This window comes from Thalassophryne amazonica, chromosome 18, assembly GCF_902500255.1.
Source record: "Thalassophryne amazonica chromosome 18, fThaAma1.1, whole genome shotgun sequence".
NCBI lineage: Eukaryota > Metazoa > Chordata > Actinopteri > Batrachoidiformes > Batrachoididae > Thalassophryne > Thalassophryne amazonica.
In genome coordinates, this window is record NC_047120.1 from 22377803 (window position 1) to 22402513 (window position 24711).

Consider the following 24711-nt stretch of genomic DNA (forward strand, 5'->3'; position numbering starts at 1 on the left):
GGATTCATTTAGCCCATTGATGGTGTTGTTGCTGGGGTCCAGGATCAGAACTATCTGGTGGATGACACCGCTGATCTGGTGGATGACCCAGCTGAGTGCTGCTACAGAGGAGATGTCTCCCCTGTGTGAATTGTCATGTGTATGATCACATCTTGTTTCTGTCTAAATCTTTTACCACATTCAGAACAGTCAAATGGTTTCTCTCCTGTATGAATTCTCGTGTCTGGTCATATTGCTCTTTTGTGCAAATCTTTTACCACATACAGAACATTCAAATGGTTTCTCTCCTGTATGAACTCTCGTGTGTGATCATATCATGCTTGTGTACAAATCTTTTACCACATTCAGAACAGTCAAATGGTTTTCTACTTCCTTGAATTCTTCTGTGTTGCTTTGAGACCGAAAACGTTCTCTAGTCTGTTTCTGTTCACAACTGTTGTCAGTATCAGTTTTAGAACTGTCTGAATTCCTTCCATTGGCATCTGGTTTTAAACACCCAGTTACTGGCTGGTTGTGGTCCTCCATTGTCCTCGCCATCAGCTTGTGCTGTCAGTGTTCTGTGTACAGTTGAGTTGCTGGGTCCAGGCTCAGCCTCTGCGCTGTCATCAGATTGGCTTTGATAAACCTGTGATGACTGTGGTTTTTCATTGCATTCATTCTTCAGAGGAACAACAGTGAAAGGGACCGTAATGATACCAGCCTCCTGCAAAAGGTGAAGTTGCTGTCCCTGCTGACATATCCAGAGTTTCTCTTGTTCCTCTTTAATGTCCTCCTGGTCAACACTCAGGTTCCACTTCTGGTCAGCGAGAATATCTTCTTTCATCACCAACAACTGTTCTACATCTGAAAAGAATCAGGTAAATTGATCATTTAGAATAATATTCATTAAAATAATTACAAAGCTGCAGTGTGGAGAATGTGACTTGCCAAGTTTCTTTTTCCAATTTTAATTGTTTAACTGATAGAGTAGTACATATTTAAAAGTTACATATTAGATTGATAATGTTTTATTTTAGCAAAACGTGTCTTCTTGTGGTATTACAAAATGGATTAGAGTAGGTCAGGGTTGTAGCTAGAACCATTTTAGTGCCGGGTAATTACATGATCCCGACTCATGGCTGGGGGTCTATGGGCCCCCGGCGGGGGTTAAGGAGGCAAAACACCCTGAAGCTATAGGGTTTTATACCTCTAAAATGTTATTGGCAAGCCCTAGTTTAACTAATTTTGAGTGGTTTTAGATGCATTGAAAGCAAGAATAACATAAAAAAAAAATTACATTTATGTTGTAATATTTGTAATACAAGTTCTTTTAGTTAATAAAATAACATTGAAAATGTCAAAAACACATTAATATTTGATGGGCATATAGTATTTGCTCGCTTCTGTACTTTTAATCCAGTGAAGCAGGTAGAGTTTTTCCTGTCATGACAGTTTTATTTCCTACATTTTTAAGTGGGATTGCATTATTTTATTTTAAACAACATAACCACTTGTTTGAACAAAAGCTGAATGTGGACTGATTTGATTGTCAAACTTGCTTTTTAAACATTAAACCCTGGATCAAAAACTTTCTGAATCAGTTTTTCACTTTCCTGTTTCACTGTGGCTTGTAAACAGCAAACAGTTTGTAAACAGAGTGCAACCTTCCCCTTCCCCTCACTCTTAATGTGAATGTGGTTTTTCCTCCAAGCTTTTTGGAAACAGTGAGCCTTTAAACTGTAAAATAAACTGTAAATTTCTGCATGTATCAGCATCTACGTACACAGAAGGAACTCTGGATTATTTAATGAAAGATTTTGATGGAGGTTTTTTCCTTTCAGTTAGAGTGGAGAGAGCAGCTCTCTCCACTCTGAGCAGCCTTTACTCAGTGCTGTGGCTTCACAGAATGCTGAATGCAGCTGACTGCTGTTTGCGGCTGATTTGATACAAAGAAAATGAGAAATACATTTCTTATTTATTGAATTATTTGGTTGAAATTGCAAAATAAAGCAAAAGTAAAACTTTATAAGCTTGAAATACGATCGAATTGGTACATTCGTCAGCAACATTTCAGTTAACTTCATAAAATCTGTACTGGGCAGTATAGCCAATTTGAACCTGAGAGCAACGAACAAGTCTTTCTTCTTCTGAATGTGACTGATCGGAGACCACTGACGTTTATTGCTTGTGAAAGCACAGTTTAGTGTGTGTACCAGTGTGAACAATTTGATTTTGGTGAAATGGACATTTAGTTGGGGAGGTTGGCGTACAACCCCAATTCCAATGCTGCTTGTGATGCAGCCGGAATGTGCAGCATTCTTTATCCTGACAACAAAGGATACAGCAAGTGGATCTTTTATGGACCATACAGTTCCATGAGTCATTAAGCAATTTTTTTCCAAAGACAAAATGGTAGAGGGCTCACGAGATTAGCTCTTGTTTTGTGCATGCACATCCATTATAAGATATGCATGCCAATTTAAGTGTATACATTGTGATTTATAAAAACAAAGTAGACAACAAAATCTAAAAATATGTTCACAAAATGTGACCCATGTATACAAATATTTTGACAATGATGAAGTGAAGGCAGATAGTCAGAAAAATGTGTGTGATAGCATTACAGATCAAATGATGCCCTGTACTTGTGTTCTTCCACTTGTCCCTGCCCAGCATCCTGCCTGTTAAATGTTGCTGCCATTTCAGCCACTTTATCTCTATTTTATACTTTAGCCATTTTGTTGGTTCTCATTTAGATTCCACTTATCTGTCTTATCACTCACTAACTCATCTTCAACTGCTTACTCCAATTAAGGGTCACAGGGGATTGGAGCCTATCCCAGTCACAGCACGTGAGGTGGCTTGCACCCTGGACAGGATGCCAGTTTGTCACAGGGCCACATATAATTAAATTTCAATTTATTTAGGTTATATAGCGCCAAATCACAACAAAGCTGCCTCAAGGCGCTTCACACTGCCTCGCGGGGGTGTCCCATGGGGTGATTTCCTGCATGGCATGATATTCACTAGCGTTGTGGTACGCTGATGCAGCAGTCAGCTGAAGCAATATGTATTTTAATTTATTCCCACGCAAGGACAACATGCAGACGTCCGCGCTTCACACTGTAGTTATGCGACTTAACATCCAACACGCTGAGGAAGACTGTTTGTCAGAGCCTGATGAGATGCACTTGACCTCTGTAATACAGCCAAAGTTTTATTCAAAATAGTCTTATACCTATGTAGATTTCACAGAACAGTGGTAAGTGATAATTTACATGGGATAATTTAGGCCTACGTGTCAACAAAATACATTTAAGTTAGCTACCTGCCTGGCTGCATTATATTAACAGTGTTGCACCTTCATAAATGTGTCAGCGACCACTGGCATTCCCAGCAGCTGTCAGTGTTCCACACACCCCAGCAACCGTCTGTGCACTCTGCTCCTCTGCATCCACCACACTCCTTGTCCTTTGCAGCCACTGCTGAGGGTGGTACTAAGAAGAGGAGGAAATGGAGGAAACGACAAGTTGTAAGTCAGCTCCGGAAGAAGCTACAGCACTCGAGCTAGCATCCACCAGCTTTACATTTATGTTTTCAACAACCAAGACTTTCAACATGAGATGAAAATCCTTGTTTACAAAGCTGTTGTCATGCCAACCCTGCTGTACGGATATAAGACCTGAAAACACTCGAGCAATTCCACCAATGCTGGTTGAGGAATATCCTCTGTATCGAGTGGGAAGGCTACAGTACCAACATCATGGTCCTGGCTGAAACCAAGCTCCAGACCATTGAGTGTGTCATCATCAAGAACCAGCTTCGGTGGGTGGGTCACATTGTTAGGATGGATGACAGCCAACTTCCCAAGCAGATCTTCTACTCCAAAGAAAAAGAGCAAAGAAATATAGTCCATAGGAAAATAGACGTGACAAGGACCTCCTGAAGCACAAACTCAAGGGCTGCTCCATTGACTGGAAGACGTGAAAAGAACAAGTGAGGGACTGAGCCAGCTGGCAAGCAATCATCCCCACGGGAGTACAAGCCTTCAAAGAAAGGTGGACAAACACAGAGGTGAACAGAAATAGGAAGCAAGATCGTAACGGGCAGAAGCTTCCCACAGCAACCACATGCAGTATCTGTCATAAACGGTGCGTGTCAATGCTTGGTCTTGTGAAGTGCCTCAGGGTGATTTACATTGTGATTTGGTGCTATAAACAATTGAATCGCTTCTTTGAATGGCCATGTAATATGAAAAAAACTACAACAATATATACACAAAGACATTATAATAATGTTTATGTTGGAAAGCACTGATGTTCCTGGTTAAAAATGCCAATGGGATACATATCACTTGCAAGATTTAATTATACATTTGACCCTTCCCCCAGTAATATAATGGCACCCATACTCATTCATATAACATAATTGACTGATTTTATTTTGCCAAGAGAAACACAAAAAAAGAAACTGCAAAACACCACATTATAATACAATAATTTAAAAACACATCTTAGTAGGGAGTACTACAAAGTCAAAATTGTGAGATATCTATTGTGGACCCACAGAAGTCCATGCTAAGGCAAAGAAAAAAACAAGGGAAAAAATAACGCACCGTACAAAATAAAAACGGCATTGTAGGAGAATTCATTCAATGATCAACAATGGAATTGAAGGATTGAACACCATAACACCAGATAAAGGAAAAAGAAAAAAAAAAAACTCCCATAAAAGTGAAAAAATAAATAAATAAATTATGTTCTTTTAAGACAGAGGGGTTCTATACAATAGTTGCAGACATTAAGGCAGAGAAACCATACTCCGCACCTCCAGGAACATCACTAGAGCTAAAGTAAATACAACCCCAATTCCAATGAAGTTGGGACGTTGTGTAAAATGTAAATAAAAACAGAATACAATGATTTGCAAATCCTCTTCAACCTATATTCAATTGAATACACCACAAAGACAAAATATTTAATGTTCAAACTGATAAACAAATATTTGCTCATTTTGAAATGGATACCAGCAACACGTTTCAAAAAAGCTGGGACAGTGGTATGTTTACTACTGTGCTACATCACCTTTCCTTCTAACAACACTCAATAAGCCTTTGGGAACTGAAGACACTAATTGTTGAAACTTTGTAGGTGGAATTCTTTCCCATTCTTGCTTGATGAAAATTCAGTAAGTATATCTTCTATTATACATACCAAATCTAAGGTAGAACTTTACTAGTGTATACTAAAGTACAGTGGTGGGCACAGTTCCGCTAATCCGCTAACCGCTAATTATCAACGATAATGTTTTCATTATTGGACTAGTTTTGCAGATAACTTTGAAAACCATCATCGGACCAATTATCTTCCAATAAGTTTTGGCTCGATAATTTTTAGACCGCTAACATTTTTGCAGATGCAGCTTTTTGCAGCAGATGTGCATTTCTATCCTCTACAAACAGAGAAGATTTGGTTCTAGAAGAAACCGCTCTATCCTCTGCAGGCAAACTAGAACTGGTCATAGAAAAGAAAAAAAGCTAATTTCTTCTGACCCCATACTAATATGCTGGCAATAGCACCGAAGTCATCCAGAGGCGTACGATTTTAACTTGTTAAAATTCTAACCAAACTAATTTCGGAGAAGTTATGGAGATGCTCCTTTTATACCCAATCATGACACCTGTTTCCAATTAGGTGTTCTTTGAGCATTCCTCAACTTTCCCAGTCTTTTGTTGCCCCATCCCAACTTTTTTTGAAATGTGTTGCAGGCATCCATTTCAAAATTAGCAAATATTTGTACAAAGACAATAAAGTTGATCAGTTTGAACATTAAATAGCTTGTCCTTGAAGTGTATTCAATTGAATATAGGTTGAAGAGGATTTGCAAATCATTGTATTCTGTTTTTATTTACATTTTACACAACGTCCCAACTTCATTGGAATTATGGCTGTAAGGGTTGTAAATGGTTTCTATTTTCTTGTAAATTTTTTTTTTTTTTTTTTGAGCTCCAGAGCCCAGGTCTATATTTGCACCCTAGACAGGACAGGTGTCAGGCACGATTCTGACCCATGGCTCACTTTTCTATATAAAATTGTGACCTCTAGGTCACATTTCTAGTATGGAAAAATGACCCAGCCCATAGAATTGTGACCCCTAATATGAAATTTTATCTTTTGCAATAAAAATCTTCTATTGCTGTTATTTAACAGAAATCTTAATTAATGTGTATATATCATAACTATTAAAATATATAAATTAAATGTTCAATTATGTACTACAGTATATACATATATGATCTATTCCTTCACATGAAACGCGCAATTAAGATTCACAGAATTGTGCATTTCATACAAAACATTAGATGTGATCAATTTTGAATCTTTGTGATTAGTTTTTAAAATTAATACCTTTTAAAGGTATAATGTGATGCGTGAAAAATAACTGCACTACATCACTGTAGATTTGAGTCCATAAGAAAGGTGGTAATCTTAAAAGACTATGGCTATGTTGCTTAGATTACACCTCAGAGTAGATTTTAAGCACAGTTATGAGTTACATGAGTTAGTTAAGTGATTTATAAGGCATTTTATGCCAACACTTTTCAGCAGTTCAGCTTCTACAGAATGAAATCAAGTTTATTTGGCAGTTTTTGTGCATTTCTCAGCAGTCCAGAAGAAGCCAGGGTAAGTTGAGATTTATGCATTTATACTTACATAATATACATTACTTCTATTGCCTATTTTTGTTGCATCATGCGTTACATATAATTATACATACTGTTTTGGGACCAGGGTCACTTTTCCATGTTATAGAATATAGACCTTGTGAATTCTTATGTGTACTTTCATGTTTATATGTAGTACTTTGTTATAGGTTTATCCAGAAGGCAAAGACAAGAACAACTTCTGACTGATATGCGCTCGGTACACTTTGATTGGTGGCACCCATCATTATCTTCACATGAAGTACAGTAACCCACGTCTTCAAGGAGACAAAGAAGCAGCAGATCCTTGAAGCCTCCCACACCTCACCTACACCAGGACATTTAGAACTCAGTAAGACTACTACCAATGTTGCAACTAGATACTACTGGCTGTCACAGTACAAGGACAGAAAAATGTATAGGTAAATATGTAGTAGTCTCATGCTTGCAATTATTCTCACACACTTGTTTGTGATTTGTGACTAAGGTCACTTTACGTGGAATAAAATTTGGACCCAATCAGTTTAATTATTATTATGATATCATGCATTAGCTAATTTGAGATTTGTGTCACTTTTTATGTAACAGAATTATATCAGATACTATATATTTTTCATGATCTTGCATCTGACGAAAACCCCAGCTGTTCTCCACCCTGTTCTGTCACCAGATACCAGCTTCACACAGTTTGGGATGGATCTCGTTGGACCGCTCACCACTTCTAAGAGTGACAATAAGCAGATCACTGCTGACTGATTACTTAGCAAAGTAGCCCGAAGCTGAAGGCATCCCATCCAAACACAGGGATGGGCTGATAAGATCCAATATCAGTATAAGGTTCCGATACAACATAATTCACGGATTGGAAATTTCAGATACAACCGGCAGAGGTTTCCAATGCAGAAGCCACATCTGCGTGTGTGTTTTTCTACCGAACCGTCTCCACAAGTGCTGCTGGCTGCGGAGTGCGGGGGGTGTCCTGAATGGAGGCATGTTTCAATGAGATGCGGAGTAATGAGTCACGCCTCTGACTGGGAGGTCCTTTCATTGTTTGAAGCCAACGAGCGGGCGAGCATTAAGCAGCACTGTTGCTAACCAATTTTTCATCACAGCATGTCTGCGGTGTGGAAATATTTTATACTAGAGACACCGCAAAGCAAGACAGCAGCATGCAATGCTCCCACACTCAACAGCTGTATGACAGATTCAGCATTGATTTTTTTGGTGAAATTCCTGCCATTTTTAAAAAACATTTGTTAAAAGTCCCTGATCTTGTGGTCGAAGTATAATTCTTTCTCCATCAAAAACATGTTCACCATTTTTAAGACACTGTATTGATCCTTCTTTACCTATGTATTCCTTTTCTAGTTCTTCTTGGAATTGTCCAGCCCTTCTGTGTCTTTCCATCTGTCCAGTCTTTGTTCTCTTTTGATGTTTTTTTTTTTTTTTTTTTTACCCTGGTCTTTCTTGCAGGTGTCAGATCTTTGCTTTCTCTCCCTTCTAAGAGGTCCCCGCCAAAGTTTCTAAGAGGTCTCTGCCAAAGTCTCCGCCTGTCCTGTATGAGTTCTCATGTGCTTCATCAAACTGCTCTTATATCCGAATGTTTTACCACAATCAGAACAGCCAAAAGGTTTCTCTCCCGTATGAATTCTCATGTGTGAATTAAGAGTGCTCCTTCGTCGAAATCTTTTTTTACACTCTGGACAGCCAAATGGCTTCTCTCCTGAATGAATTCTTATATGGGTGATCAGAGTGCCCTTCCGTCCAAATCTTATACCACAATGAGAACAGCCAAAAGGTTTGTCTCCCGTATGAATTCTCATGTGTTTGATCAGATCATGCTTCCGTCGAAAACTTACACCACAGTCTGAACAGCCAAAAGGTTTCTGTCCGGTATGAATTCTCATGTGTGTAATTAGGTTGCTCTTATTTCCAAATTCTTTACCACAGTCAGAACAGCCAAACGGTTTCTCTCCTGTATGAATTCTCATATGTGAAATAAGATTGTCCTTCTGTCCAAATCTTTTTCCACACTCTGAACAGCCAAATGTTTTCTCTCCAGTATGAATTCTCATGTGTGAAATAAGATTGCCCTTTCTTCTAAAACTTGTGCCACACTCAGAACATTCAAAAGGTTTCTCCCCCGTATGAATTTGCAGGTGTTTGATCAGATTGCTTTTCTGTCCAAATCTTTTTCCACATTCAGAACAGTCAAATGGTTTCTCACCTGTATGAATTCTCAAATGTTTGATGAGATTGCTCTTCTGTCCAAATCTTGTAGCACACTCAGAACAGCCAAATGGTTTCTCCCCAGTATGAATTCTCATGTGTATGACCAGATCGCTCTTTTGTCCAAATCTTTTACCACATTCAGAACAGTCAAATGGTTTTACACTTGCTTGCATTCCCCTGTGTGGCTTTGAGACATTGTTATTTGTCTGGCAGTTAAACCCTGAATGGAGTTCTCTGGTTTGTTTCCATTCACAACTGTTGTCAGTATCAGTATCAGAACTGTCTGTACTCCTGGCAATGGTATCTGGCTGTAAATGACTAATTGGATCAAAGTTGCTGGCTGGTTGTGGTCCTCCATTGTCCTCTCCATCAGCTTGTGCAGTCAGTGTTCTGTGTATAGATGAGCTACTGGTTACAGGCTCAGCCTCTGTGCCATCATCACGTCGGCTTTGGTGAACGTGTGATGACTGTGGTTTTTCATCATATTCACTTTTCACAGGGACAGTGGTGAAATGGAACTTGGCGATAACTGCCTCCTCCAGCTGATGAAGCTGCTGTCCCTGCTGACATATCCAGTGTTTTTCATATTCTTCTTTCATGTCCTCCTGGCCAATACTCAATTTCCACTCCTGGTGTTCAGGGACAATTTCTTCTTTAATCACTGACAACAGACTTGTGTCTGCAAAGAATCAATGAAATTGATAACATTCAGAACAATGTTCATTAAAATAATGATGAAGCAGCAGAGTGGTGAATGCAACCTGACTCCAGTAAGTTATGGCACTGATGGAACAGATGATATTAAAATATTTATCAGGAGTGTTTTGTGTTGTGTTTCACACATTCTTGAGCTGCAGTCAAACATTTTCACAGCTTTGGTTATTAGTTCCATCAACTCAAACTGAGAAACAATTTTTACCTTGACAGGATACAGATGTGATGTCAGCAATCAAAGTTGAGTGCAGTGTGAGTTCCTGTCAAACACTCTGCGCTTCATTTTTAATAAACTCATTTTATAATCTTCTGTCTATACTGCAATTGGTTATTCCATATCCAACACATATGTGGAAGACATCTAGTGGGTGAACTAGACATTGCATGGTATATTGGTATCAGTACTTGGGATAACTTTAGTTCTTCCATGTTTAGAGCAAAGTGCAAGATGCACTCCTTTATGTTCGGATCCTTAGAGTAAATATATCTGTAATGATTGCTTTGACTTGTTTAACAGAACTATAGCGGATTAATACTTGTATGAATGTTTATGTGACAACAAGCAGATATAATCTATTAGCCTGACTAACCTGTTGATGTCTCCTCATGTGTATGCTTCCTTGTTAGGCAGTGGTGTGTGAAAGATTGTTTATATGCTGAGCAAACACTATGTGACATCACCCATAGGTTTTCTACAGAGACCCGGATCAGTCAACATGATGCCCAGAATTTGATGCTCTGGGCATTGCTATGTTGGTAGTGCCTATTCTGCCTACATCATGATGAACCTATAAATGGATAAAGAGTGAGCATGAGTGACTCCATGTGTTACCTGGGTGGAATGAAAGAAGCTTGAACACGGTAGTTCTCATAACTTATGGCCTGGTCACACGGCACTAACGTAGGGCAACAAAGCCCAAACTAAACAAGAAATCTGGACTTTCGTTGACTTTTGTTGGCATCGTTTAACCTTTGCTCAGCTTCGTTCCTGCAGGTGGCGCTTCGTCGGGATTTTTAAACTGTCGAAAAATTTGAACGAATGCCACCGAAAACCTCAATTTGTACGTATTTCATTTTGCTGTTGTTCTTGACGGTTTCTTATCATTTGCTTAGTTTTTGTAATGTTAGCATTTTGTTAGCATTTCCTGTGTGTTTATGTCACACATGCAGCAAAAAGGACCATTTCCTTCTCTGCTGCAGCAGTGACAGCGGTGGGATGAAACATGACTCCTTCTTTTTCATTGGTGGAAAAGGCACGAGCTAACCAATCACAAGTCACTAACTCCATGTGTATTTAATCACAGCCCACCCACCAGACATGGTTTTGTTTGTGGGTGTGCACTTCCCAAAAGCTTGGGACTCCTGCGAGGGCGGTCGCATCTCCCGGCTCCCGCTCACGCCACCCCCCCCTCAAGCTGGCGGCGGCACGACTACATGTTGCTGTGGCCCCCCACACATCGCCTCAATTCGGAAAATGGACTGTTTCAAAATTTAGTGCACATAAACAATGTCAAATGTATATGTGTTGTCTTTAATTCTGATGTGTGCCATTATTATGGTAAACAAGTAATAATTGTGGATTAATTGGTGTATCCTGTGGTAATTTGAGTGTGGACGTAATCTCGTTGTTGTTGCACTTGTGTAATGACAATGACAATAAATCTCATCCATCCATCCATGCATCCTCCCATGACGCATGCGAACGGATGTTCTTTCCTTCTTTCCTCCCTCTCTGCCCGAAGAAACAAAAGTAAAAAAAACAAAACATGCATTTGTCTTTATCACTGGTGGAAAATAAACTACATAAGCCAATAATAATGATCCCCAAGACATGTAATTTGGTAGCTGAGTGAAGGGATATTGTGGGTGATTCGGCGAGGAGAGAGAAAAGCAGACAGCAATTAGAGTTTTGGTATTTGAGAGATTTGAGAAATATTTGGCGTGTTTGGCGTGTGCATTATTTTGGTGGAGTATTTAGTGTGTGTGGTTAGTGTGTTGGTGTTTTTTTGTTTGTTTGTTTTGTAAAAAATGAGGCATCTTCTGAATGTTGAGCAAGCACTTCAGTTTTTTTTGTTTTTAGTTTTTTTTTTTTAAATTGGAGGAAGACGGAGCGCGCAGCGCATCATCAGAGTCTGAAGCAGATTGTGAGGATTCTGATGATGAAGGAGATGATCCCTCTTTTATTCTGGATGAGCAACCAGAACAGGTGGATCCACCAACATGTGCAACGGTCTCTACAGTGTATCGGAGAGCAGGATGCAGGATGCAGCTGGCTGCGTGCAGCTTTTATAGCTGCTGTCAGTCACGTAATCGTGAACATTTCGTTTGAAGTGTCGAGGTCACCGTTAGCTTCAGTTTAATTTCTTTCCTCTTTCGTTCATTTTGCGCTCTTGATTTGCAGGCTATTCGGTGATGGGAAAAGTGAAAGCTCATTCATCCACCTTTTTTTGACGATTTGTGACTTCGTAGCTTTTTTTCCTTCGTTAAGGAATCGTCATATGCCGTGTGACCGGGCATTAGCTTTGTGTGGGCCAGGGTTCTAGCTACGATGGAGAGAGCGCGCACAAGGGGGAGCCTCATTCACCTCTTGTTCAAACAAGACAATTATTGGTTATACTGTTTTTGTTTCTTTTGTTTGTTTGTTTGTTTGTTTTAAAGTAATGCTACCCCACTGAAATATGTTGGAAAAAACTCATGACAGAAAAACTCTGCCTACTTCACTGGAGTAAAGAAGAAGAATAGCGCAAATGCTATATGCCCATCAAATATTAATGTGTTTTTAACTTAGACTTTGACAGAAACATAAAAAAAAACAAACAAACAAAAAAAAAACTTTGGTTTTACAAATATCACAACATAAATGTAATTTTTTCAGAGGGCTTTGACCCCCAGTGAGAGCCCCTGCACCCCCAACCACGAGTCACCGGCACTAAAATGGTTCTAGAAGGAAACCTTGGTGTGTGCATTAAAAGTCATAAGCCACTTATTTTCTCAGTAATCGTGCATTAACTGGACCAATGGTACAAATAGCTGCTAAATGTGTTGGCATAGAACACTAAATAAGATGAGAATGTCACTCAGCACAAATATTGCATCAGGGACATCTTGGGTGAGCCATTAAAACATTTCACCACACAACAAGCCATATTATTTCAGGTATCTGACACAAGACAAGATAAGAGTTGCACTTGGCAACGCCGCTGTACCACAAAGCAACCATTCCCCTAATTTTGCATAATTTTATGTCTTAAAACAGTTCAATAGCACTTCTTGGTCTAGTTTTTGCAAAAAGTCAGTGTCATGGTACACAGAAGTCATGGTTCGGTTCACACATCACGGCTCTGTATGAGTTTGGTTTTAATAAATTTTTCAAATCTTTATACTTTAACTTTAATTTGTGAACAGCCGAGAGCTGCTGTCAGACACTTTAGCACTGTGAGACAAAGTGTAAATATAAACTTTTTTCATTAATCGTTCATGATTTGGATTACATCTCGTCATTCACGTTGGGATGAGTTTGCTGTGTAGCACATTCAGCATTTTATGTTTGTTTTTATGCTGCACTAAGTATCGTGCCAGACCACCTTCAAAATTTTTGTCCATTTTAAATTAGTTCTTTGCGCAAATAAGTTAAAGTTCAAGAGTCTTTATTGTCATTTGCATAGTCGTACAATGTACACCAGCATAATGAAATTGGGGCACAGCCCTCCCCTCAATGCAAATCTCGCATTAATATGTAAAGAAAATAAATAAATAACTAAAACAAGGCATACACTTATCAAAACAATATGTAAATGTCTGATTATTGTTTCTTGCACCTGGTCCATGGTTGAAATGACACATGATCATATCAAAAGTTTGCATTTAACAGGGCTATGGGCCTGTTGTAGACAGCTTACGGCTCTCCACTCTCAGTGTTTTCTCTTGAACTTGAAATAACAGCATCTCTCAATGTACAGCTTTCAGATTACTGTTTGTTGGCCATCTCATCTGTGAAATTTTACACCAATTCATATAAAATGTCAACTTTGTCATAAGATGGTGGCATTGCCTGTCTAAACTTGATTGTGGTCTGAGTTCATACGGGGACAGTAATTAAACACATGCAGAAGGGTACACTTTTCACTTTTAGGTTCATATTTCAGAAGAAAAGGGTAAATTAAATTAAATTTAATGCTTCCAAACTTTCTGGGTGGAATAATGCGGTCACTTGCTTCGAGTGGCTGGTGGCAGACTGAGTGGGCCGGCCACGCTTCCTGCACAGAGCAGGAGGCTAGAGCTTTGTTTTGTTTTCAGATCCTCATTTGCTTATTTAGCTGTGGTTGGACATTTAGGTACACTCATCATCGGCATGAATGCCATGGCAATTTTGGGCTTTTAATCACATTTGAACTGTTCTTTTGTCAGGGTGGAATAATTGTCCATCATCATTAATTCCAAAAACCACGAATTAGGTGCACAAGTTAGAATTTATTTAGAATTTTCTTTTATCCACAGAGGGTGAAAGTTACACATACAGGCTCATACACCTCCATTAAGCAGCACCTATTACCAAACACTTGTGGCAGCCATCAACAAGCTTCTGGCATAATTCTGGCTGGATATTTGACCACTTTTCTTGGCAGAATTGGTAGAGTTCATTTAAGAAGGTTGGTTTCCTGGCATGTACACTTTTAAGCGTAGTCTACAAATTTTCATTAGAAATGTTTCCAATAGACCTTCCCAACTTATGTAAATCTACAATTCTCCTTTTTAGATCATCACAGAGTTCCTTGGAGATTCCTGTTGTTCTGAGTGTCGGTCAGCTGGTGAGTCAAGCATATCGGTTTTATGCTGGCAAAGCGAAACTACCAGTTGCAGTCAATCATGATCTCTAAAGAGCAGTTCATAGGCCTTGGTAGTATGTTAAAAGACACTGTAGAACCTTCAGCACCACTTATTTTTATTTCATCAATTTATTTGAGCATCAGATTTATAGACAATGCAGACATTTGATAAGGAAAAAAAAGGAAGTGTGTGCGATGCCCAAAAGGGGCAGGCTGAAGCAGAGCTTAAAGGTGTTTGCCCCCATCCCCAGATGCGTCTCACCCATACCCAGGCACATACACTCAACAAGTGCATGTGTTTTCCCATGGACAGTTTGCAGTGTGCTGGGTAAACATAACAAGGTTGCACTACAAAACATTTAACATAAAATGGCATTTCTTTTGAACAGATATATATCATTTTTCTCAATTAACATATGAGGTGTACTTTCACCATGTGTACTGACACATGCATGTGCACAAGCACATTTCTTCAGAGCAAACAAAAACATAATTTAATCATTTAGAATTTATTAAAAGATTTAAGTGAATGCATGTATATATTTGAGCCTGTATGTATAATTTTGATCCCGTGTCGATTTGAGAAGATCCAAAATAAATTCAGACTTGTGCACCCAGTTTTTTTTTAAGTCACTAATGAAGTATGTTTTACAATCCTTCTACTCTGGCAAAAGAACAGTTCAAAATCATCATTAAAAGCCCAAAATTACCATAATCTTCATGTCCATAGAGTGTATGTTATCTTCTGACCACAACTGTACAAGATTTCAATCCTAAAAGATACACTAACACACTAGAAGAAGAGAGACAAATTAAAAACTCTGAAAATTGTTTGCCGTTTCCAAAAACAAAATTCAAATATGAAACACTGTGTTAAGAGATTTAAAAAATGTTTTTAGTCTGTCAAAAACACAACGTCCTCAAAAAATTTTATTAGTCGCCACCTTTTCAAAGGTTCAAATTTAGGTATTCCTTTAAGTCTATATATCAGTGTCAGCATGAGAAAATTCAGAAGTCTTCTCATCAGCATGTGGTTGTAAATGACTGCACGAACCTGAGTTTCTGGTTGTTTGTGATCCTCCACAGTCGTCTCCATGACCTTCTGTTTTCAGTCTTCTGGGTTCAGTTGAGTTGCTGGCGAGAAGCTCCACTTCTGTACTCTCATCTTTTTGGTTTTGATGAAACTGCAATGACTGCGTTTTTTCTTCATCTTCACTCTTCACAGAGATGACAGTGAAAGGGAATTTAGTGACAGAGCTCAACCTATATATCGCTTGGCCGATAATATTGGTTGATATGAGCCGTTCACCAGCATATCTATCAGTGTTATTTTTGCTGATATGGAAACTTTTATTTTACTGAATAACCAATGCAGAAAATACTGTAGCTGTTGGGAATGGTGTCATTATGTAGTTTATCCAGCAGAAGACACTTTGATCGTAATGGGCCTCATGTATCAACGTGCGTACGGCGATATTTGAGCGTATATGGGGTGTATGCCAAAACGGCTGCGCCACTTGGCATTTATCAATGTGGTCGTTGGCGTACACTGCGCTGAAAATATACACCAGGTCGAGAGGTGGTGTAAATTATACGCCAAAATGAACCAGCACTGGAATCCACATAAAAATGAATATGATCGGCCTGATAAACAGCGCCATTATACAAATCAATGCATATGTTACATAAATAACACTTTCCTGATTATACTACATAATAATCAATACAAATCCCGCTTTTGCGGGATTGATGATCTATCGAGCACAATCCGTGGCCACAGCACTGACCGCAAAGAAATCGCTGCTCGCCTTTTTCTCCAGAGCCTGGAGCCAGAGCAGCGCTGAGCTTAACTTTATGTGGTGTGATCGTTTTAGACAATGAAATTGATAATTACAACTGTAGTGTTCTCATTCCCTTCGCCCGTGCTGCAATCAGGTTTTGTCGTCTCCATTCGTTTGTCACAATAAAATAAATAAAGAAATACATTTTAAGAATAAAGAAATCTGAAAAATTAGGCATGTCTTATTAATTGAGCGAGCAAATATCCCCATGTCAAGAATTATTGACATGTGAAAAGAGAATACAGCAGTCTCTCGCTATAACACGGTTCACTTTTCGCGGCCTCATCGTTTCGCGGATTTCTTTAGTCCAATTTTGCATGCTTTTTTTTACAGTGCATTGTGGTTTGCGTGTCTGTTTATAAGAATCTTCTCGCACCAACAACTACTCATAACTGTGTTTGTCACTCGGAAACAGACACCTGCAGCCAGGTGTGAGTGGAAAAAGGCACGGCGTCAGGACGAAGAGGCGCGATCTGTGAAATACTGGTCAGTCACTATTAATAATTTCTTATGTGTCCAACCTCATAGGTTGATCGTTAAAATTAAATTCGTTAGTTCTAAAAGCCATCAGAATTATTTATAGGAAAACATTCTATTTTTATTTCTCAAACAAATGTTTGGGCCTGAAAACAGTTTGGTCTTATTTTTCTACTAAGGTTTGAACTTTGAGAGTGTTTACACACGAGAGAAAAGTGAGAAAATGTTCATGCCTGATTGAGAAAGTGTATAAAGTGGTTTTACAGCTTTAAAACGTCTATAATAATTGTAAAAAATAACGCTGACTACGTTGCGGTTTCGCGTATTACGGGCTATTTTTAGAACGTAACTCCCGCGATAAACGAGGGACCACTGTAACACTTTTTTGATTATACTACATAACAATTGATGCGACGGCCGCTTTTGACGCTCTATTGGCACGCGTCGTGATTGGTGGAGTTCTTTTTCTTCGCCGTCTTCCTGGCTTCCATGTCGTAAAATGAGGGTGTGTCTGAAGCGGAGTCTGAATATTTATGGGCGTGTTTATTATAATTACAATTGTTTTCACCCGCCGCATTTATCAAGGTCACGTCAGGCGTATGCCGGAAATGGGCAGGTGCGCACTGCTTGATACATGTCACGGCAACTTTGGTGTACTTCAAATTTACACCGTAAATTTACGCCACAAGTGCGCAACTTTGATACATGAGACCCATTGTCTCAATGCTGTTAAGAATGGCTGGGAACCCCATCGCCCCTTGGTCCCATTAGCTACAAGATCCAGGGGCAAAGTGGCCAGCTGCCATTCATTTTCAATTGAAGTGGGTGTCTTGCAGCAACAAGAGACCAGTGGTCACTATGCAACCAGCTAGATGTGTCCAAAATAGACGAAAAGGCAATTTTATGCAAATACTGAGTGATTCAATACAGTGAATGCCAACTGGAGTGAATACAGTATGAGGTACTTTGGTTGGTTGCTGGTAGTAACTATTAATAAAGTTCATGTTTAAACTGCAAAACATCAAGCCTCAGTTATATTTCATTGTCATCAGGGACTGACAACAAGTTTGGAATCATTGCCCATGTATATATCAGCAGATATACATATATAACAGCACTCCAAAAAATCTGTGTCAGTCAGGCTCTACTTTGTGATAGCTCTTCTAACTTACCCAAAGTTCCTCCTGTTCCTCTTTAACATTTGGAGGCTCTGACTCCATTTGGTGCAGACACAGATTCCATTGATGCTGCTCACGGAGAACGTCGTCTTGATTCACTAATGGCTGCTGCATGTCTGCAATGAAGTATTTAAATAGACAAAATTACGAACAACATTCATTGTGTGTGTGTGTCTTATTCCAGCATGTTATTGTAGTGACGAAATCAAGTCGGGTCAGGGTGTGTTGGATGTTGCTGCATCCAACACACTATAGAACTGTCCATCCATCCATCCATCCATCCATCTATTTTCTTCCGCTTCATCCGAGGTCGGGTCGCGGGGGTAGCAGCTCAAGCAGTTAATATAGAACTGTACTAGGTCATAATTGGTGTCAAACCACCATTCCATCAAAACATCTAAAAAGTAGCTATCAAAGTGACACTTGGGCACTTGGCCTTTTTCAGTTGCTGGTATCCTCAACACTGATGTACTCACACTGTTCATGGGTGCCATTTATTTTAAAAAAATAAAAAATTTTTACTCAACATTTTTAGAGAAAAATGTATTTGAAATGGCAGAGCCGTAAGTGCTTCAAGATGATGCCATGAAGCAGACTAGCACCCCCACCCCCAAAAAATCTATTAAATTTGGTTTGATTTGATGCATTTTTCAAGCGCTGAATTAACACTAACTCACCTATTCAATTGATTTAAACCCTGTTCAGACAAAGTACTGCTGAAAGAGTCCAGGAAAGCAATATCATTAAGAGACTAGCGTACCGCATTCGTAGAGCGCAAACCTCTGCCAACACTAGTTTCTAGTTCCACAAATTTTTACCTTAGAAAAAATTTTCAAGATCAAAGTTCTGCTAGACGTGGCTTTTCATAAGCTAAAATATAATACAAATTTTAGATCAAAAGAGCTTTTCAATGTTAAAATCACATATTCGCTAAATCCACAATACAGATCAGATGCAGATCAAACAGCCTATTCATTAAGAGTGCCTGTTTGCACCTCACTGTCACAAATAAGAGGAACAGAAGCACTTTTGATTGAGATATAATGCAAAATGTACATCAAATTGGGTTTTTGATATTCAATTCAAATGTCCACAAAATTCACAATCCGAATCAGAGCCAGATCAGTGAGTGTCAGTCCGCACCTCACTTTCAAATATGAGAATGACTGACATGTTTGATTAAGATATAATATAAAATACATACTAAATAGGGTTTTCAATAGTAAATTTAAGTGCCCACAAAATCTGTAATCTAGATCAGATGCAGATCACTTTATCAGTCGATAAAGGATACCATCCTACATAACACTCAAATATGAAAGAAATTAATTTTGTTCTTCTGACAGAGTTATGAATTTTTGAAAATTCAATGTTAAAGGATAGGGATCTTTCCAATTTTCCAAGATTTTTCCTGACTTTGACCTATGACCTTGAAAATTTAATCAGTTCTTGTCTATCAGGATATGAATCCTCTGTAAAAAATTTCATAATGATATATGAAAAATTGTAGGTTCCATGCTGTTCAAAAACAGACAAACAAACAGGGGTGAAAACATTACCTCTGCCCCACCTACTTCGTTGGCGGAGGTAATAAGATCAGAATTTCTTCACATTAAACATGATTTTTGTCCACACAGAAAAGGTAAACTGAGTACAGAACAAACTGCCCATTTTCCGTACATGTGCAGAAGCGAATCTACAAATCTGGTACGAGAATAATCTCAGTGTGTGAGACTGTCCACTGCTCCTAGTGGTTGGATTGTGTCTAACTGTAATTAGGATAGCGAATGAGTTAAATGCAGAGGGCAAATTTTGTTGTACGAGGGTAGGCTGAAAAGGTCTAAGGCTCACCAAGAAGGAGAAATGCCATTTCAATAAAACTTGGCATGCATTAAGTTCAACTCTTCTGATGACTAACTGTTTTTTTCTTCCAGGTTGTGAGGTAGTTTGTGGTTCATAGCCAAGTTTGAAAGTTCGTGGTAGATGGAAACGGCAAAAATGGACAAAATCTGGCATCGCGGTGTGATTAAGTACCTGCATAAGAAGGGGTTAAAGCCCAAGGACATTCATGCGGATATGGTTGCTACATTAGGGGATGAAGCTCCCTCCATATCTACAGTGCAGAAGTGGGCAGCTGAATTTAAGAGGGGCAGAGAGAGCCTTGAAGATGACCCAAGGTCTGGGCGGTCTGCAACAGCCACAACCCAGAAAAACATTGACCTTGTTCATGAAATGGTGATGATCGACGATTAATCAGCTAGCAGATGCTGTGGGACTATCCCGTGAGAGAATTGAACACACTCTGCATGAAGAACTTGGAATGTCAAAGGTGTCAGCGCGGTGGGTGCCACATCTTCTGATGCCTGATCAGAAACGCACCAGGCTAGTCATGCTGTCGAAGGCAAACTTGGCGCAATTTGAAGAGGATCCAGCCAATTACATGGAACGTTTTCTTACCCAGGATGAGTGTTGGGTTCACCACTTTGAACCAGAGACAAAAAAACAATCAATGCAGTGGAAACACCCAAGGTCACCACCTCCAAAGAAGGCCAAGGTCATTTCGTCTGCGGGGAAGGTCATGGTTTCAGTTTTCTGGGATGCCAAGGGCATTGTGTTCGTGGACTATCTTGAAAAGGGACAAACCATAAATGGACAGTACTATTCTAACCTACTGAGACAGTTACGCGAGGCTATCAAAAAGAAGCGACCAGGAAAGCTGACGAAAGGGGTGCTGTTCCATCAAGACAATGCCCCAGCTCACACGTCAACAGTGGCCATGGCCACTATCCACGAATGTGGATTCGAACTGGTAGATCACCCACCATACTCCCCTGACTTGGCACCCTCAGACTTTCATCTGTTCCCAAACCTGAAAAAAAAACTTGGCTGGGAAGCACTATCGGAGCAATGATGAGGTGATGGCTGCCGTTGAGGACCATTTTGACTCTCAAGATGAAATCTTCTATGCCAAGGGAATCGAAGCACTCAAGCACTGCTGGAAGAAGTGTGTGGAGTTACAGGGAGACTATGTAGAAAAATAACCCTGAATTTGTTCAATTCGACAACTGCATCATAGTGAGCCTTAGAACATTTCAGCCTACCCATCATTATTATATATTATTTGATAAAATTTTTCTTCATGTTTTGATTTGGAATAGAATGAGGAGTGTTATCAATACATTTGTGTGTCTGGAAATAAAAGCTATTATAAGGACTTTGAGCTTGACTCACTTTTTAAACCCACTGCTATTATTTTGAACACAACTGCATATCTTACTGGTGAGGTGTCGGAGCCGCCGAACTGAGCGAGGATGATGACAGATGAGCGTGAGCGTGTTCTCGCAGTCCATCCAGCTGTTTTGATGACCGCAAACTGGAAGTACACTTTTCTCACCGCAAACAGGAAGTATAAACAGGAAGTACACAAGAAGCATGATGGGAGAGACTGAGGTAATGGAAGAAGTTTTCCCCAGAAACGTGTAGAAACAGTGTTACATTGTCACGCCGGACACCAGTGAAAGGCTGGTGTAGGAATACCCTGAGTGAGCCGCATTACCACCAGAACTGTATAGCAGGCTGGCGTACGAATACGCTGAGCGAGCGGCATTACCACCTTAACTGTATAGCTTCAATCAAAAAAGTAGTTTGGAAAAAATAATTAATACTCGTATATTCTGTTCACGTATGAATTAAAAAGCAGGAAACACATCGAAACAGCATTAGCTGGTTACTGCTATCGTTGCATTTGTTTTGCGGTCATCATGACAGACACCAGCGAAAGGCTGGCGTTGGAATACACTGAGTGAGCCGCATTCCCACCATAACTGTATAGCTTTCGATCAACAAAGTAGTTCGAAAAATTAATAAGCCAGCTTCGAGTTTCTCAATGAGCATGCACCGCAAGCTACCTAAAACTTCCGGTTCACAGGTCATGGCATGCAAACTCACTGCAGACGCTGTTCCACTGATCCAGTGTTGTAATGTAACGAAGTAGAAATACTTCTTTACTGTACTTAAGTAGAATTTTGACATATCTGTACTTGACTTTGTTATTTACATTTCTGGCGACTTTCACTTTTACTCCACTACATTTCCTCAGTAAAATGTATACTTTTACTCTGATACATTTCTCTAAACATCTTCGTTACTCATTAGTACACTATAAAAGTAGAAGAAATTTGATTGGGCAATGCCTGTTTGCAGAGGTGAAAGTATAAACCGGAGCGCAGCACATACAGTCCTCTTCAGCCAGAGCGCAGCGCCTTTCACCCCTGCAGCAACAAGTCCCTTGTTTGACATAAAACACGTTGTACAGACAAAAGAAAAAAAAAAATCAACAAATAAAATTAAATGTGAATCTGCGCACCCACTGAGGAAGAGCAAGACTGTGGAGGGTGAAAAGCATCTGCGCTTTGGACACCAAACGCGCACATGCTGACACACACACATACAATGAAGTGCAGCGCACGATCGGAGTTAACATACACGTAAGGGGAAAACTACAGACAAAATGAGCCGACGTGCCTTTCATTTTATCTTATTTGAAATGTTCGCAGAGAAGCACTGCGTAAAAGTGGCTCCACGATTTGGATTCGAAAACACAAAGAGCACTGTGTCTGGTTGCTTTGCAGTGGTTGGTGGTGGTGATGCTTGGAAAGTTTTTACTTTTCCTTAAATTTGGCATAACTGTGTAGCTATATATGAGTGTTCTGTTTCACAAGTGCCTGGCTGTTGTGTTTAAAAGAAAAGTGCATGTTGCTCTTCCAGGAAAAAGACTGCATGATCTTCAGAAAAAGAATGGCACTCATCCTGTCACCAACACAAACTGCTCCGCCAGAGGCAGATCCAGCCTTTTACAGGGGCTGAGGCCCCCTCCTGGTTTCTCCAAACACCACACTGGCTTTCTTTTCTATCACCATTTCACTCTCCACTCATTTTGGATTTTACTTTTACTCAATACTTTTACTTAAAGTACATTTTATATGAGAAATTTACTTTTGATACTTAAACACAGTAAATGTCAGAGTGGTTAGTGCGCTTGGTTTCGGTGCAGAAGGTTCCCGGTTCAAATCCCATCCCTGCCACATTTCTCCATGTAATGTGGAGCTGCGTCAGGAAGGGCATCAGGCATAAAACTTGTGCCAATTAAACATGCAGATCCACCTCAGATTTGCTGTGGCAACCCCGAGTGCAAAACAAGGGAGCAGCCGAAGGGACTTACTTACTTACTTACTTTAAGACTTTTACTTAAGTAATATTTTTAAAGGAGACTTTAATGTTTACCAAAGTAATTTTATGGTAAGATTCTTTGTACTCAAGTATCACTTTGAGGTACTTTATACAAGACTGCACTGATCTGTATATAACACTGAATATCTCATTAACCCACACACTCCGTACAGACCGCTGAAGCAAAAGGGCGGCCATCTTACCACTCGCAAGTTATGTGGACCACACATAGGTGGCTTATTAGAATGTCAATAATTACAAGTAATAACTGAGTTGATTCTCTCATTTCCTTCTTTTTGTTCTCCAGTTAATGTAACTTTCATCCCTCCTAATCTATGTCTGCCATAATTAGCTATTTGACTTATTTTCTTTGTTCCTTTTAGTACTTTGACACATTCTCCCCTTCTATTCTCACTCATATCTCACTGGGACAAATACTCAATACTAAAAATTATGATTCTTTAATCAAAGTTTATACAAGTGTTGTGTAATCATCAGCAAGCTTATACACACACACACACACACACACACACACACACACACACACACACTGGTACCCATCATGAACCAAAGTGAACAAGAACAAAAGTGGATGGATAACAAATTCATAATGGATAATAGCAGTAATGGATTTTTTTAATACTCGCACTGAAATAATAAAATACCAATTAATTAGCTACAGGAGAGTTGGTTTTCCCTTGCAATGACAATATTCATTCCGTACAGCCCTAATATTAGTAATAAATTTGTAGCAACAACGCTTAAAGCTCCAAAACTATGCACAAGTAGACCTAATAAATGTCTTAAAATAGTTTGTTCAATACAAAACTCAACATGTGGCTACACACAAGCCACACCATATATTACTGTCATTATTATTACTGTTATTATTATTATTGTTATTGTTATCATTATTAGTATTTCTTTCCATTTCAATTATACTCACAGGTGAAATGTTCATCCACAGCCTTTGAGCTGCCGATTTGCACCGTTCATATCTGCACATGAAGTCTTTTTTTTTTTTTTTTTTGCAAAATCGCAAAGAATAAAATTGTGTGTACCTGGTTAAAGATCGGCAGAAAAGACCATTCAGGAGCGGTACATGCAAGTGGTAATATGCTGGTCGATTTTCTTCAGAAATATTGGCCAATGAGCTGCCCCGTTCACGCCAGTAAGAAGACTGTTTTTGAAGCAACATAACACCTAAAAGAGCTGAAATAAGTTACACTGTGGACAATAAAATGTATGTAAACATTTCCAAAGTCAGTAGTTGGGCCGTGTAGGCCCCATTCTATGACAAACCACTTCCAGTATTTACAAAGTACCAAAATTATCAAGCTATGAACACTATATTAATAAGCTGATTGTGTACTAATTAAAAGGCAACGGAATAATAATGAAACTACGCTCTGGACCTACATTCAGGTTAGTGATGTTTTTATCTGAAAGTCAAATATAAACCCCAGTTAGTAATCTACTCGTGTCACAAAGGTCTTCTCAATGTTGAAATATCCCAGGAATCCACCTGAAAT

At 39.3% G+C, this 24711-nt stretch overlaps 1 protein-coding gene and 1 long non-coding RNA gene across 3 annotated transcripts; one reads left to right on the plus strand and one right to left on the minus strand.

Annotated features, from left to right (window-relative positions):
• LOC117531215 lies at positions 1 to 15679 on the plus strand. The gene is made up of 4 exons (XR_004566562.1): positions 1 to 834; positions 3470 to 3473; positions 7795 to 7804; positions 15514 to 15679. It is a non-coding gene; the product is annotated as an uncharacterized LOC117531215 (long non-coding RNA).
• LOC117531193 (gastrula zinc finger protein XlCGF57.1-like) lies at positions 7891 to 24343 on the minus strand. 2 transcript variants are annotated; one of them, XM_034194237.1, is made up of 4 exons: positions 24241 to 24343; positions 17945 to 18066; positions 15509 to 15671; positions 7892 to 9593 (listed from the first exon to the last, which is right to left on the minus strand). In XM_034194237.1, the coding sequence occupies exons 2-4, from the start codon at positions 18062 to 18064 to the stop codon at positions 8206 to 8208; spliced, it is 1671 nt and encodes a 556-aa protein (XP_034050128.1). In that variant the 5' UTR covers positions 18065 to 18066; positions 24241 to 24343; the 3' UTR covers positions 7892 to 8205. The 2 variants fall into 2 exon arrangements, with proteins under 2 accessions (XP_034050129.1, XP_034050128.1); XM_034194238.1 differs by lacking the exon at positions 24241 to 24343 and having other exon boundaries at positions 7891 to 9593; positions 17945 to 18079.
• Between the last annotated feature and the right edge of the window lie 368 nt (positions 24344 to 24711).

Coding starts and splice junctions, on each gene's coding strand:
- LOC117531193 (XM_034194238.1), bottom strand. CDS start 18,064: ATGCAGCAGCCATTAGTGAATCAAGACGACGTTCTCCGTGAGCAGCAT. Junction 15,672..17,944: donor AGGAACAGGAGGAACTTTGG/GTAAGTTAGAAG, acceptor ATCTCTGTGAAG/AGTGAAGATGAAGAAAAAAC. Junction 9,594..15,508: donor ACAAACAACCAGAAACTCAG/GTTCGTGCAGTC, acceptor GATTCTTTGCAG/ACACAAGTCTGTTGTCAGTG.